Source organism: Helobdella robusta (assembly GCF_000326865.2).
Source record: "Helobdella robusta unplaced genomic scaffold HELROscaffold_7, whole genome shotgun sequence".
In the NCBI taxonomy this organism is placed as follows: Eukaryota; Metazoa; Annelida; class Clitellata; order Rhynchobdellida; family Glossiphoniidae; genus Helobdella; species Helobdella robusta.
In genome coordinates, this window is record NW_008705398.1 from 2,588,125 (window position 1) to 2,601,659 (window position 13,535).

A 13,535-nucleotide genomic window follows, 5' to 3' on the forward strand; every position below is an offset into this window, starting at 1 on the left:
AACACGCACATCACTTGAAGGCTTTTGCTAGTTCACATTCATCATTGAGCCGTTAAAGCGGTTAAAGCGCCTGGTCCTGCTGTTGCAATGACCGGATTCGAATACGAAGAGATTCCCGCCTATCATATGCAATGTGTATGATGCGTGCTTTTCAGGCGTATTCATGTTCGCTGTGTGTGTTTGTCGTTGAAACCTCTGAAGCAAGTGCAAAGGAGAGAATGGCCTTCAACCTTTTTTATGCTTTGCCAAAAGTTTTAAAATGATTTTTCACATTCAACCAACAGGACAAATGTAAATTAGTTTGATTGAGATTAAATGTAGATTGATTGATTGATTAATTAATTAATGAGCATTGGGTTAAATGAGCATTTACTCTAATTCATATCCTTGCTAAGAACCATCATAATCCATCAGGGCCCGCCATTAACCCTAACCCTACTAACATTTAGTATCACTTAAAGGTCTGTTTCTATTGTATTTGTCGCTAACAGTTTGTAAGTGTCACTAGTTGAGTAGTAGTAAGCTATAGTAGTCGTTTGTCTCTCAGTGAAGTGACATCTTGCATTTAAAAATATTTCCATCACTACCACAAGCGATTAAGTTTTAAAAAAGTTGAAGTGTAACGTGTGATAAAATGAAAATTGTGACGGTGTAATGGCCTAGTGGTTAAGGTCGTCTGCTGCTGTTTCGCAGCGACCGGGTTCGATTCGAATATGACAAAAAGATCCCCGCCCATCACATGCTTCGCGTGTGATGCGTCGTTTAGCACGTATTCATGTCCGGTGTTTGTGGCCTGTTGTGGGTCCCTCTGAATCTGGGCAGAGTGTAATAGACTTTTTTAACATTTAAAGAAACAATGTTGAACATAGGGGTGAGTTAATAAATTAATAAATAAATAATTTATTGAATGAATGAATGAATTAATTAAATAATTCAATAAATGCTTAAATAAATTCATAATGCAGATCGAACACGTGCTTCCCTTGTTGTTGAAGGGCATTGGCATCCATCATTCTGGATTGCTTCCTATTCTTAAAGAAGTCATCGAAATTATTTTTGCGGAGGGACTCATTAAGGTTTCTCCATTTGTTTGTTGTTGTTTGTTGATGATGATGTTGTTGTTGTTGTTGGTGGGTGTTTGTTTGTTGTTGATGCTGTAGTATGATTGTTGACAGTGTTTAGTTTTTGATGTAGTTACCAATGTATTGTTGCTTGTTTATATATCTAGCACATATATACTGATGTTTATAACTTGTATGAATAAATATATTAATATTATTATTATCATAATCATCATCATCATAAGTTATCATGGATGTTCCATATCATCCACCCACATCAAGCTGACTCCTATGTTGCTTAATATTTGTGAACATAAATTTATTGACGCGGAACAACATAAACTATCACGTGAACAACATCATTCAACATTATCATAAATAAATCATAACGTACAACAACAACACCAACCAAACAACAACTAAACACCAACTAAACACCAACCGAACAACAACTGAACAACAACCGAACAACATCCAAACACCAAACAAACAACAACTGAACAACAACCGAACACCAAACAAACAACAACTGAACAACAACCGAACAACAACCAAACAACATCCAAACACCAAACAAACAACAACTGAACAACAACCGAACAACAACAGGCTCTGTGTGCCACGGAAACGTTTGCGATGGGTCTCAATATGCCGGCCCGAACAGTCCTCTTCACAAATGCCCGCAAGTTTGATGGCAAGGACTTCAGATGGGTCAGTAAATGTTTTTTGTTGCTCTCAATCAACCATGGTTGAATGGACTATAAGCAAATATTATTAATGTAACGTATGTAATGTAACATAACACCATTACTTATTGATTACCTCCCTATAGCAATTACTAAGTGATGTAATAAATAAGTACTGGGGGCGTGTCGCGTGATTGAAATCTAATAGTAACGTAAGCATGAGGGTATCCGTTAAGTATTCTTGTACAAAGTGCTCAAATGTAAGAAAGGAATGTCTTGTTTCATATAATTACGATTGAATTCATGTTCAGCATTTCTTCCTAGGACATTTTTACAACTAGTTTTCAGGGATGGACACAGCTGAACTAAATAGTTGCCAACTAATAAATAGTTTAACTATTTTTTGTAGTTTCCTGCATAGTTTAGCTGAAAAATAGTTTGGTTAAAATGTTTAAAATGAGTTCAACTAAAATATTTCAGTTGCAAACCAAATAATTAAACTTAATTAATTATAATTAAAGATGTTTCTGTTATCCCTTCTTTTCCAAGTTATGGCGTTTGGTTTTTAATTGGGTTTTTATACTGAAAAATGCAACGCAATTCAAGTTGGATGTCAGATGAATCTTTTGCGAGCTGGTGTTTCTTCATTCTAGGATAAAATAATTATACCACATAAAATTAAGCTGACAGTAGAAGACTGTAAAAATCTTTTAAATCGAGAATATTAATAAATTTACAGTATAAAATTTTACAACATGTTTCTTTTAATTGTTATAGCCCCTTTTAAAATGTGTTATTATTTTAACAAGTTTTTTTTGTCCTAATACATTTGGTTTTATTTCCAGATATCATCGGGCGAGTACATCCAGATGAGTGGACGGGCAGGCAGGAGAGGTCTCGACGACAAGGGGATCGTCATCCTCATGCTAGATGAGAAGATCAGTCCTGAAATTGGCAAGCAGATCCTCAAGGTATGATGGCTTGCTTGCTTGCCTGCTTTTAACCTCAGCCAGATGTCATCTGAAATTTTTTTATTATATAATGCTAATCTTAATCATTAGTAATCCTTTAGATAAGGAATTGTAATGCTAATCTAAATAACTGGAATTAAACTTGTATGTTGCGTGGTTTAAATGTTGAACGATTGAAAGGATGTTTGCTTGAAACGTTGGATGATTGAAATATTGCATGATTGAGATGTAGTATGATTGAAATATGGCATGATTGAGATGTTGTATGATTGAAATATGGCATGATTGAGATGTTGTATGATTGAAATATTGCATGATTGAGATGTTGCATGATTGAGATGTTGCATGATTGAGATGTTGTATGATTGAAATATTGTATGATTGAAATACCTGCAGGGCCAGCCTGACCCACTGAACAGTGCTTTCCACTTGAAGTACAACATGGTCCTGAACATGTTGCGCGTTGAAGACATCAACCCCGAGTACATGCTCGAGAGGTCATTCTATCAGTTCCAGAACTACGAGTCCATACCTGCCATTGTTGAAAGTTAGTCATCGCGTCAAATCATTTGCCATCGTCCTTATCATTATTATCGTTCTTGTGATCATCATCCAATAATCTTCATCGCTCTAATGATGTCAGTGCGGGTCTATTTCTGTGATGGCGAACGGCCCCACAAAATGTTCCTACATGCTGAATAAAACATCATTGCTTGAAATGTTGGAGACTAACTATTAACTACAAAACTCCCATGTTCAACTTTAAGGTGATCAAGTCCCTTACGGCATACTTTTTTAATTATACGATATCGTATGCTGTAGGTGCTTTTGTTATTTCAAAGTTCGACTTGGATATACCTCACTGATTTCGTGATGTTAATGATAAAAAATTAATTCTTCTGAACGATGGATCAACAGAGATGAAGAGGGCCGAGGAATTGTACAAATGCATGGAGTTCGCAGAGGAGGAGAAGGTGGCTTCCTACTATCGCATCAAACGACCTCTGCAGAAACTGAACCTCGAAATGATCAGCTACATGCAGAAACCTCAGTACATCCTGCCGTTTCTTCAACCTGGGAGGCTTGTCAAGGTGGGCTCGTGGGTGGATGGAATGTGTCTGTACATTTTACGTGGTGTGCTATGTGTGGTTTGACAGATAACTACAGATAGTGCCATTATCTAGATGTTATGCCTTATGTAGATGTTACACCGCAGTGGCTTATTGTTTTTAACGGTGTGTCTGTCTCTTTGAATAGTTCATATTTCCTTCAGAATGTTGATTCTACGTCATTATTTGCTACTAATTATTGGTCCGTCTTCAGTCAATGTATCATCAAATGTTTCGCAGGTGGTCAGTGAAGGTGTGGACTTTGGATGGGGAGTTGTGGTCAACTTTAGGAGGAAAGCCAACCAGACTGCAAAGGTGGGTGGGCTCTACGCTTCACTTCATTCTTTTAATTCTGCTCCTATCTGTTTGCACATTATTTGTTTTTTATGTTTTGTCATGTTATTATTTCAGTTGCTGTTTTAAAGTGATGTCACAGTTTTTATTATGTTTTTAAACGCGAGGCTGATTAGTTTTTCCGTTCAAATTTTTATATTTTGCAAAATCTGGTAACCTGTAACCTTTATTTTCTTATTCGATACATTTGGACCTGGTTATTATGCTGCAGGAATGTTTATTTTGTACCATCTAAAAAAATAAAGTTAACATAACGAACGAACATGCAGGCATCGGCAGTGGAGGGTGGGCCGCCTGCTGAAGTCATGTACGTCGTCGACGTCCTCCTCCAGGTCAGCAGGGACTCCATCAGGCCAAATGACGTCAACAGCATCCGACCGTGCAGCAGCAACGAGAAGGCAGAGATGCAGGTTCCCAACCTTCTCGTTGTTAACATTTTGCGGCCCTTCTCACGCTATTGTTCGAAATACATGACGCTATGCCGACTAAATTACTGTCAACTTCAGTAATTACAATTATAATATTGATGATGATTATGATGATAATGATGATGATGATGACGATGATGATAATGATGATAATGATGATGAATAAAATATAAAGGTAGTGCCAATGAATCTGCAAGTGATATCACCAATAAGCTCCATTCGTATTTACATGCCTAAAGATCTGGTGCACGTGGATGCTCGCATGTCTGTTCTGGCTGCTCTCAAGGTTCTTTGTTTTCTGCCATCATCATTAAGACATCATCATTAGCGATAACGTCACCATTGTTGACATCAACATCATCATTACATCAGTAACATTGCCATTGTTTTATCTCACATTCAATTATATGAATATTTTATGAAGTGACATTCAAGTTGAATATCACCACACAAACTTGAAGTGGATGTGATTGTATGCATGCTGTTTATATAAGATAGGATATCTGTAATGTTTGGTGAGGCTATATATATATACATATATATATATATATATATATATAGCGCTCTTCGCATAATCGCCATAACACCTGTTGGGCAGCGCATGGCTTTCCATCTTCTCTTCTTCGGGATGTTATATTGGGCAGTGCTTGCAAACATTTTTGGCACAACATCACGCAATTCTCTCTTCAACAAGAAATCAATGCTGCGCAATAATAAATGAATTGAATGAATGAATAAATGAGTGAATGAACCAATAAATGAATTGAATGAACGAATAAATGAATGAATAAATACATGATTGGTATAATTTTACTAACTATAATACCGACACAGACTGTGTTGAAGAAGTTTCCGGACGGTTTGCCACTGCTCGATCCCATCGAGGACATGGGCATCCGGGACGACAGCTTCATACAACTTGTTAAGGTTCGTTCTGATTCCCCTCGTTACATCAAATAGTTATTGGTTGGTGTTTGTATTGTGCTGTTGTGTTTTGGATGTCTTGTTATTACTGTTGCTGATGTTATTGTTTAAATTTGTATGTACGGGTCATAACTTTTATAATTTATTTCCTCTGGTTGGTACTATCTGTTTAGAAGTATATCACTGAGTCTCTGCATCAGTCAACATCACTTCGTCTGGTGGTTGGCTGCCTCCTTCTTTGCGAACCTGCTTCCTTTCCCGAAATTATTTTGACGTCCACCTTGTTTCCAATTCAGCCGTCCTCCTACCAGGAGAGGGTTGGTTCACCTCAGGATCTCTGACATTCCATTTTTATGAATCAACAACAGTTCAACAAACAGTTCAACAAAAAAAACCTTCCTTCCTTCCAAAATTATCTCTTCGACGCCCAATGTCTTTCTAAAATTTTGTATTTAAGCTTATCTATTAAAGCAAATTCTTTTGATCCTCGATACCTTTCATCCTCCTAAAACTTTACATTGAAAATCTGAACTTTGCCTCTAAACGAATATTTTAATGCAGATCGTGTGAATCTTGTTTGCAAGTGGCCCGTGGGCGCATCTGATCAGCCAATTTTTTATACCATTTTGCATGCGTGTACACGTTCATGATCTGATGAAGCATCGTGATTTACACGCTCTTGTTATTGTGCTGTAACATTATGAATGATGTGAACCCAACAGAGAATTAAAGATTTTGAGGACCGACTGAAGAACCATGTGATACACAACAGCGAACAAGTGTTGCAACTTTGTTCGAAGTTTGAAGAGAAGGAAAAGGTATGTTGTCGTCAGTGGTGGTTCATGCTCGTGTGGTGCATCGTTTGCATCTTAACCATCACATTCGTTCACCATCACATTCGTTTACCATCACATTCGTTCACCACCACATTTGTTCACCATCACGTTCATTTACGCTCCATTATGTAGTTGTTGCAAGATATGAAAGATATGAAGAGAGAGTTGAAGGAGAAGAAGTCCTTGCTGCAGATGGTGGAGTTGAAGAAAAGGAAACGTGTGTTACGCAGGTTGAAGTACACAGACGCTTCTGATGTCATTGAGGTCAAGGGTCGAGTGGCTTGTCTCATCAATGGGTCAGTATGCTTAAAATTTGTGCTGTGCAGTGCACGTAGGAGTACAGGCGTATATGCACGATTGATCTGTATGTTGTGGTGATTGTACACTGTTTGTTATCCTCAGATCACGTGAGCAAACATTGCAGTATGCATCTCTTTCATGCAAATGTGTTTCATTTTGTGTTGTGTCTTGTGACGGCATTGCTGTTGATTCGTTATCAAAATTAATCTTATATTATGTCGTATTCTTCATGTTTATCCATGGTGTGTCATGTTACCATTTAAAAAACAGTGCAGATGAGTTGGTGGCAACGGAGCTGTTGTTTGACGGAGTGTTCAACAACCTGACTGCCCAGGAGACCTGTGCTCTTCTCAGCTGTTTTGCCTTTCAAGAGAAGTGCTCTGAGATACCCAAGTTGAGTGAAAAGCTGCTTGGTCTATTTAGGAAGTTACAGGTTTGTAATTTTTGCCGCTACTATTGTGTCGTTGGGAGATGTATGTACATGATGCTGTTACGTTGTGTTGCAACATTTTGTTTCAATGATACGTACACATACACAGACACACACATACACAGACACACACACAACACACACATACTGAACAGGACACAGCCAGGATGGTAGCGAAGGTGAGTGATGAAGTGAGGCTGAACGTGGATGAAGACGAATACGTGGACTCCTTCAAGCCAAACATGATGAACGTCGTATATGCGTGGGCTAACGGGGAATCGTTTGCACGAATCTGTCAGATGTCCGAAATTTTTGAAGGTTGGCGATGCTTACAAGGCCGTGTTATATAACGTTTCATCAAACATTTTGTTATTTTTTTTGTTATAATTATTGATTATTATGATTATTTTTGTTGTTATATTTTTATGGAATTCATTGCTATTTAATTGTTTCGGTTTGTTTGCTTTTTGTCATCTTATTATTTAGACCTAAAATTATCACCAGTGATTAGTTTTTTAACCTCGACGATGCATAATGTTGCAAATGCTCTTCTTGCACCGTAAATGTAGTACATGATTTTTGAACGCTTACGTTCTTCACAGTCCTCACAATTGTTTTAATGTTGATGATGTCCATTGAAAACGTGCAACCCACGTGATTTATATTAATCGGCGACTGACTCTCTCACACACATACACACACACTCATGGGCACACAGGTAGCATTATCAGGTGCATGAGACGGTTGGAGGAGTGTTTGAGACAAATGTTCCTAGCCGCCAGGTCCATAGGAAGTGCTGAACTGGAAAAAAAATTCGCGGAAGGTAGGTAGCATGTTGTAACATTATCATCCTTCGTTTAGTTATTTGTGTTGGCGCTAACTTTATTCTGTTTGAATTGTAAACACTGTGATGACCTATTGGATTAAAGCAATAATTTCTATCTCGAACATAGGTACCCGCCTGATCAAGAGGGACATCATATTTGCGGACAGTCTCTATTTATGACAGCTTCATCGTGCTCTCATTTTTTTTTCCAATGAACTGCATCCTCCCATCTTCGTCTTCTTCATCGTCATATCGTGTATATATAACAGCAGAGTCATCTTTGCGTCGCGTGCTGTGTAAATCAAATGGTTTTTTTTATTATTATTATTATCATCATCAAATACTGATGTGTCAACTTGAAATTGTATCTTTGTTATGACTTGTTCAAGTTGTTCATGAATTTTCAATAAAAATATGCCGAACCTTTTATTTTTATGCTTCGTTTGAAATGACGATAAACATGCACGCACACAGTAGGTGTTGTTACGAAAAAGATGTAAGGTTTGTCGTGATTCCCAGACTCTCTTTGTTACCAACTATCTGTCTGAGCTTTACAACATTCCGTTTGTAAGAAATGTATTAGATATTACATCTTATGAACAAATTTTGACGTGTAACTTGCAAAACAAACCAGAAAAGCAAATTCTTGTTCATATATATTATACACACACACACACGTATAATGATATATACAATATTGTAAGAATTCGACAAAATTGTTGGCATAAGTTTCGTCTCTAACTCCCGGGAAAGACGAAACAATCGCTGATCACGTTCTTACTCAGTTCAGTAACACCTCTGAAGGTAACTCAATTGAGGCGTTCTACAAATCTTAAACACTTTCACATTTAACAATCTGAATCATTAGAATTACTTGAAAATATGTACATATTCTTATCTGTTGACGAACCTCAGATGAACTGCTCGCTATAAAGGTCTTGGTGATTTCACTGATTATTATAGATTGTTACTACCATTTCCATTAATTATATAGAATATGACATGTGCAGGTAATATCCTTTGTCAAGTGTGCACCGTGATGGTTGGGTTGGTTCATTGAAAGCAAAATATAAATTATATTCAGATAAACGCACTGGGTATTGGAACAATTTGATCAAAATTTGTAGCAGCCAGAGGGACAGGTGGCGAATGATTAATAAAATTTTATGCAATAATCGAAGTGAGAAGTTCTCACTGAGAACTTATCGGATGCAAATGTCAGTCACACAGCTTGTGATTTTATGAAATTTTTTGCAGATAAAATTGCAAAAATTATTCTTCCTGTTAAGTCATCTGGTGTTTCGACTTCATTATCAGAAGATAGACAATCACCAACCGCTGCGTTTGAATTATTTCCTGAAATCACTGAGAATGATCTCGTGAAGATTACACTTGATTCTCCGTCTAAAACGTGTTCACTTGATACCATGCCAACATAGATTTTTAAAAAGTATTTAAAATATTTCATACATTTTCTAACAAGTTTCATTAATCTTTGCTTGCGGAAAGGCATAGTGTCAGACTATTTCAAGCATGCCACAGTTATTCCGATTCTAAAAAAAGTAGGTTGTGATGATGGGGAGATTGGAAACTACAGATCAATTTCTAATTTGCCATTTGTCTCAAAAGTAATGGAGTGTGTCGTCATGAAATTTCTACTAAACCACTTAACTAATAATAATCTTATGCCAAAATATCAGTCTGGATATTGTCAGTTCCATTCCATGAAACACAACAAAGAGGTGTTTTATCAAGTTTGTTTGCTGCAACTGAAGTTCAAAACATATCGGTACTATCATTCTTTGATATGCCATCAGCATTCGATTGTGTGGATCATGAAATATTTTTAAAGAGATTGCAGTGCAGTTATGGTGTTCTTGGAGTTGCCCATGACTGGTTCAGGTCATATCTTAAGAATCGTACACAACGGGTTGCATTTAAAAGTGTCAAATGTATCATTGATCTCATCGGGGGTGTCTCAAGGATCTGTGCGGGGACTCATCCTGTTTCTGCTTTATGTATACATCAGATATAATAAAAATAATTAGTTACTACGGATTCGTTTGTCATGCTTTTGCGGATGACATTCAGGTGCTGATCACCAGTTTTCCAAATGCATTTGCAGATGAGGTGAACAGATTTAGCAGATGTATGTCAGATGTTGGCTGTTGAATGTCAGATAATTCATTAAAGTTCAACCAACATAAGACTCAAGTCCTCCCGGTTGGGACATGGCAACAGTTATCAAGGATAAATATCACTTCAATCAAAGTAGGAGATGTAAATATATCTTTCAGTAAAACAGCTTCTAATTTGGGGGTGTTGCTGGATGATAGACTGTCCATGAAAGACCATATCAAGATGATTTCAGTTTCCAGCATTACTTATCTAAGAAATTTTTACCGAGATAGACATTTGCTTTGGAAAATCTGGTTCGTGCGTTTGTATCATCACGGCTGGACTACTGCAACAGTCTGTTTTATAACTTGCCTGATAGATCAATTGCCATTCTTCAGTCGGTTCAAAATAGGGCTGCAAAACTTGTAACTGGAAAATTGAAATTTGATCATGTAAAGCCAATATTGAATGAACTTCACTGGGTAAAGATTGAGAAAAGAATAATTTTTAAAATTGCAGTGACTGTGTTCAAATCCTTGAATGGAATGTCACCGACTTACATCTCAGATAAATTTTCCACGAAGACATCTGCATCATGTTTTCATCTGAGATCAGACAATATGAATCTTTTGGCGGTTCCAGCTAGGCATCTACGAATAAGTGCAAAAGATATTGCGGTTGCGGGTCCGACAGTTTGGAATGACTTACCAATTTCATTAAGACCCGGAACTAATTTTGTGACATTTAAAAAAATTAAAAACATATTTATTTTCTGTTGATAAACATTAAATTTGAATATTTTAATTTATTTTGATCACGCACAGATATTTTGTTTGTTTCACTTTTGATGGCGCCTTTGAAATATTCAATTTGCGCTATATAAATATTTCAAAATAAAAAAATAAAATAGAAATATATATATTGTTACAGACGTAAAATCGAGATAAAAACTAATAGTTAGAAATTGATAAGCATCCATTGAGAAATTAACCGGTTGTAAATTAATTAGAAGGTGTATGGTAATTAAAATGGTTGTAAATTCATTTATGGACGTAATAAACAACGCAGCAGCGAAATTCGACACAGAGAGAGAACAACGAAGAAGAAGACGGAACACAGTTGACGTAGAAGTGAGGCTCTATGCAAAGTCGTAAATGTGATTTACGTAGCTATTTGGATTAATTTATTGTTTCTATCACAGCTGGCATTCAAATAAACGCTCAACTTAGTTTGTTTATGATGTTTTTTATCTATCGGAAATCTTGAGCCTACGGATTGACAAACTCTTGACTATCGTTAGAAGCTACAACATGGTGTTGGAGATATAGAGATTATTGAAACTATAACATCGGGGTTGGCAGTTACGAAGTCGAGGAGGTTACAACACTGGTTTTAGAACTGGGATCTTCAGGAGATTACAACACTAGTGTCAAAAGCAAGATTTTGATAGTTGGAAACTCATTGCAGTAAAGAATGCCAGAGCTAAAAGAACTCAATATATTAGTCTGACGTGAGAAGCTTAATTATTGATGATTGGTTTTATTCCGTGATTTACCTGTCGATTAGTTATTGTGCCTTTTCTAACGATTTTAACGGTTGAATGAACGAGTGATTAATCACAGCAATACACACAAGTGATTGCCAGCACTGTTTTCATTAACTACACAACACATGACAATCATAATAAGATCATATCCCTTCCTCAACAACTCTTTTCACACTCTTGGACCACATCGTAATATGTGATGATGGAGTATATTACTTTTAGAATTGTTTGAGTAGATGAAATTATGTCTGGTATTCAGTGCCTGTATAAAGTAGCCGTTAAAAATTTTTGGCAATTTTCCAGTTAGTTAGTTAATTGACGAAAATTTAGATTGTCAGTCGAAATAAAAAATTTCTGAGTGTGGGCGAGTCTTTTCGATGCTGTCAATGTTCGTATCGCTCGTTTCATCATAATTTCAACAGGCATCGTTATTCGTTCGCCATGAGCAATCGTGTCAATTGTAGCGATTACAATTTTCATTGCGATTTCGTCCCACCCATATGACATTTTTGGTTCAAATAGTTTAATAGTTGAAATTATTTCTTTATTGAAATTATGTATATTACTTTTCTGAATAAGTTTAATTCTGGCATCAACTGTCAGCTTCAGTTTTAGTCTATAGCTTGGTTCTTTGTTCCTTTTTGTTAAATTTTTAGACATTTACAATTTCTCAGTTATTTTATATGTTTGTTTCCATTTGTATGTCTTATGTGATACATTATGTGATACTGTGAGATATATGTGATACAGTTTGACATTATATGATGTATGTGATACTTTAAGTGATACTGTGTGTGATAGTATTTTTGAAATTTCAATTAAATACATGTTAGTTTATTGGCAGGGGTATAATATTTCAAGTTTTGTATTAAGTTTAAGATAAATGTAGGCAAGCTAGTGAGGTCATTTCCACAAGTTAACAATCTGTGTTTTTTAATTCGGCTACGACTGGATTTGGAAAAATCAACTCCAGTAGATTTCTAGCAACAATATATCTTTGATTTAATATATTTTTGATTTAAAATATGAGTTTTTGACTTGCTTGATTGTTTAGTGTTTTCTTTGTTCATTTACCTTTGAGATAATAGTTTCTGTACTTTACTATAGAACTTGCACTTGAACATTTGTACTTGCACTTGAAGTGATGGTTCTCGTACTTATCACTTTCCTACTATTTAGGTTCTTCCCTAAAGTTGTGAACTGTTAAGATTCGGACTTGATGGTTTTGAGTGTTTCTTTATTTTTTGTATAAGGTAGTAATTTGTGGAATTAGACAATAATTAAACAATTTTATGGACTTTTTAATGGACTGCATGTGTTTCTTTTGTGAACGTAAAGAAATTTGTCACTTTTTCAATGCAGCTATTGCATTATTACGTTGAATTGTCTTCCTTTAACATGTTTAACTCTTCTTTAACTCTTAAAATTATTCATTGTTAAACTGTTTCTTTTGATTGTTTTTTGGTTTAAAAAAACAAAGGAGAACTAAAAATTAAAAAATTCCATGATTTAAAACGTTGTCTCAGTACCAAAGAAAATAAACTTTTGTTGTTCTTGAATTAGAGTTATCAGTTTTATTGTTGATAGTTTAATTTGTTATGTCTAGAAATAAAAAAAAATTATTTTCAATATACTAGATAAAATCGAGCAAGTGAAAGATTAGAAACAACAGAAAACGGAAAATTTAAAAAAGTTTTTTTTTGACAAATGTGGAAGAAGTGATGGTGGCCATGAAGAACATAACGGACATTTTGGAAAAGATGGAATGTCCATTCACGCCGTCTGAAACTGCATTTTGTTCAAAAAATGAAAAGCAAAGGGTAACTGTTTCATTTTTAAATGTAGAGAAATTTGTTCCTGTTCCAATGTACTGGTTGAATAATTAAATAGTGCTCATTTAACATGTTTCAACTAGNTTTTTAACTTATAATTATTTTTTAACAAAA

At 35.8% G+C, this 13,535-nt stretch overlaps 1 protein-coding gene across 1 annotated transcript in view; it reads left to right on the top strand.

The window, feature by feature from the left end:
* HELRODRAFT_96072 (hypothetical protein) overlaps positions 1-8,354 on the top strand; it is a 13,268-nt gene extending 4,914 nt beyond the window's left edge. The window contains exons 9-23 of the mRNA XM_009030832.1: positions 966-1,076; positions 1,671-1,772; positions 2,593-2,718; positions 3,115-3,265; positions 3,637-3,809; positions 4,068-4,142; positions 4,451-4,591; positions 4,785-4,895; positions 5,444-5,536; positions 6,256-6,351; positions 6,502-6,665; positions 6,940-7,102; positions 7,255-7,417; positions 7,818-7,922; positions 8,053-8,354. Coding sequence (XP_009029080.1) covers positions 966-1,076; positions 1,671-1,772; positions 2,593-2,718; positions 3,115-3,265; positions 3,637-3,809; positions 4,068-4,142; positions 4,451-4,591; positions 4,785-4,895; positions 5,444-5,536; positions 6,256-6,351; positions 6,502-6,665; positions 6,940-7,102; positions 7,255-7,417; positions 7,818-7,922; positions 8,053-8,105 — 1,827 coding nt within the window. The 3' untranslated portion in view covers positions 8,106-8,354. The remainder of the gene's footprint in view (positions 1-965; positions 1,077-1,670; positions 1,773-2,592; positions 2,719-3,114; positions 3,266-3,636; positions 3,810-4,067; positions 4,143-4,450; positions 4,592-4,784; positions 4,896-5,443; positions 5,537-6,255; positions 6,352-6,501; positions 6,666-6,939; positions 7,103-7,254; positions 7,418-7,817; positions 7,923-8,052) is intronic.
* The last annotated feature ends 5,181 nt before the right edge of the window (positions 8,355-13,535 follow it).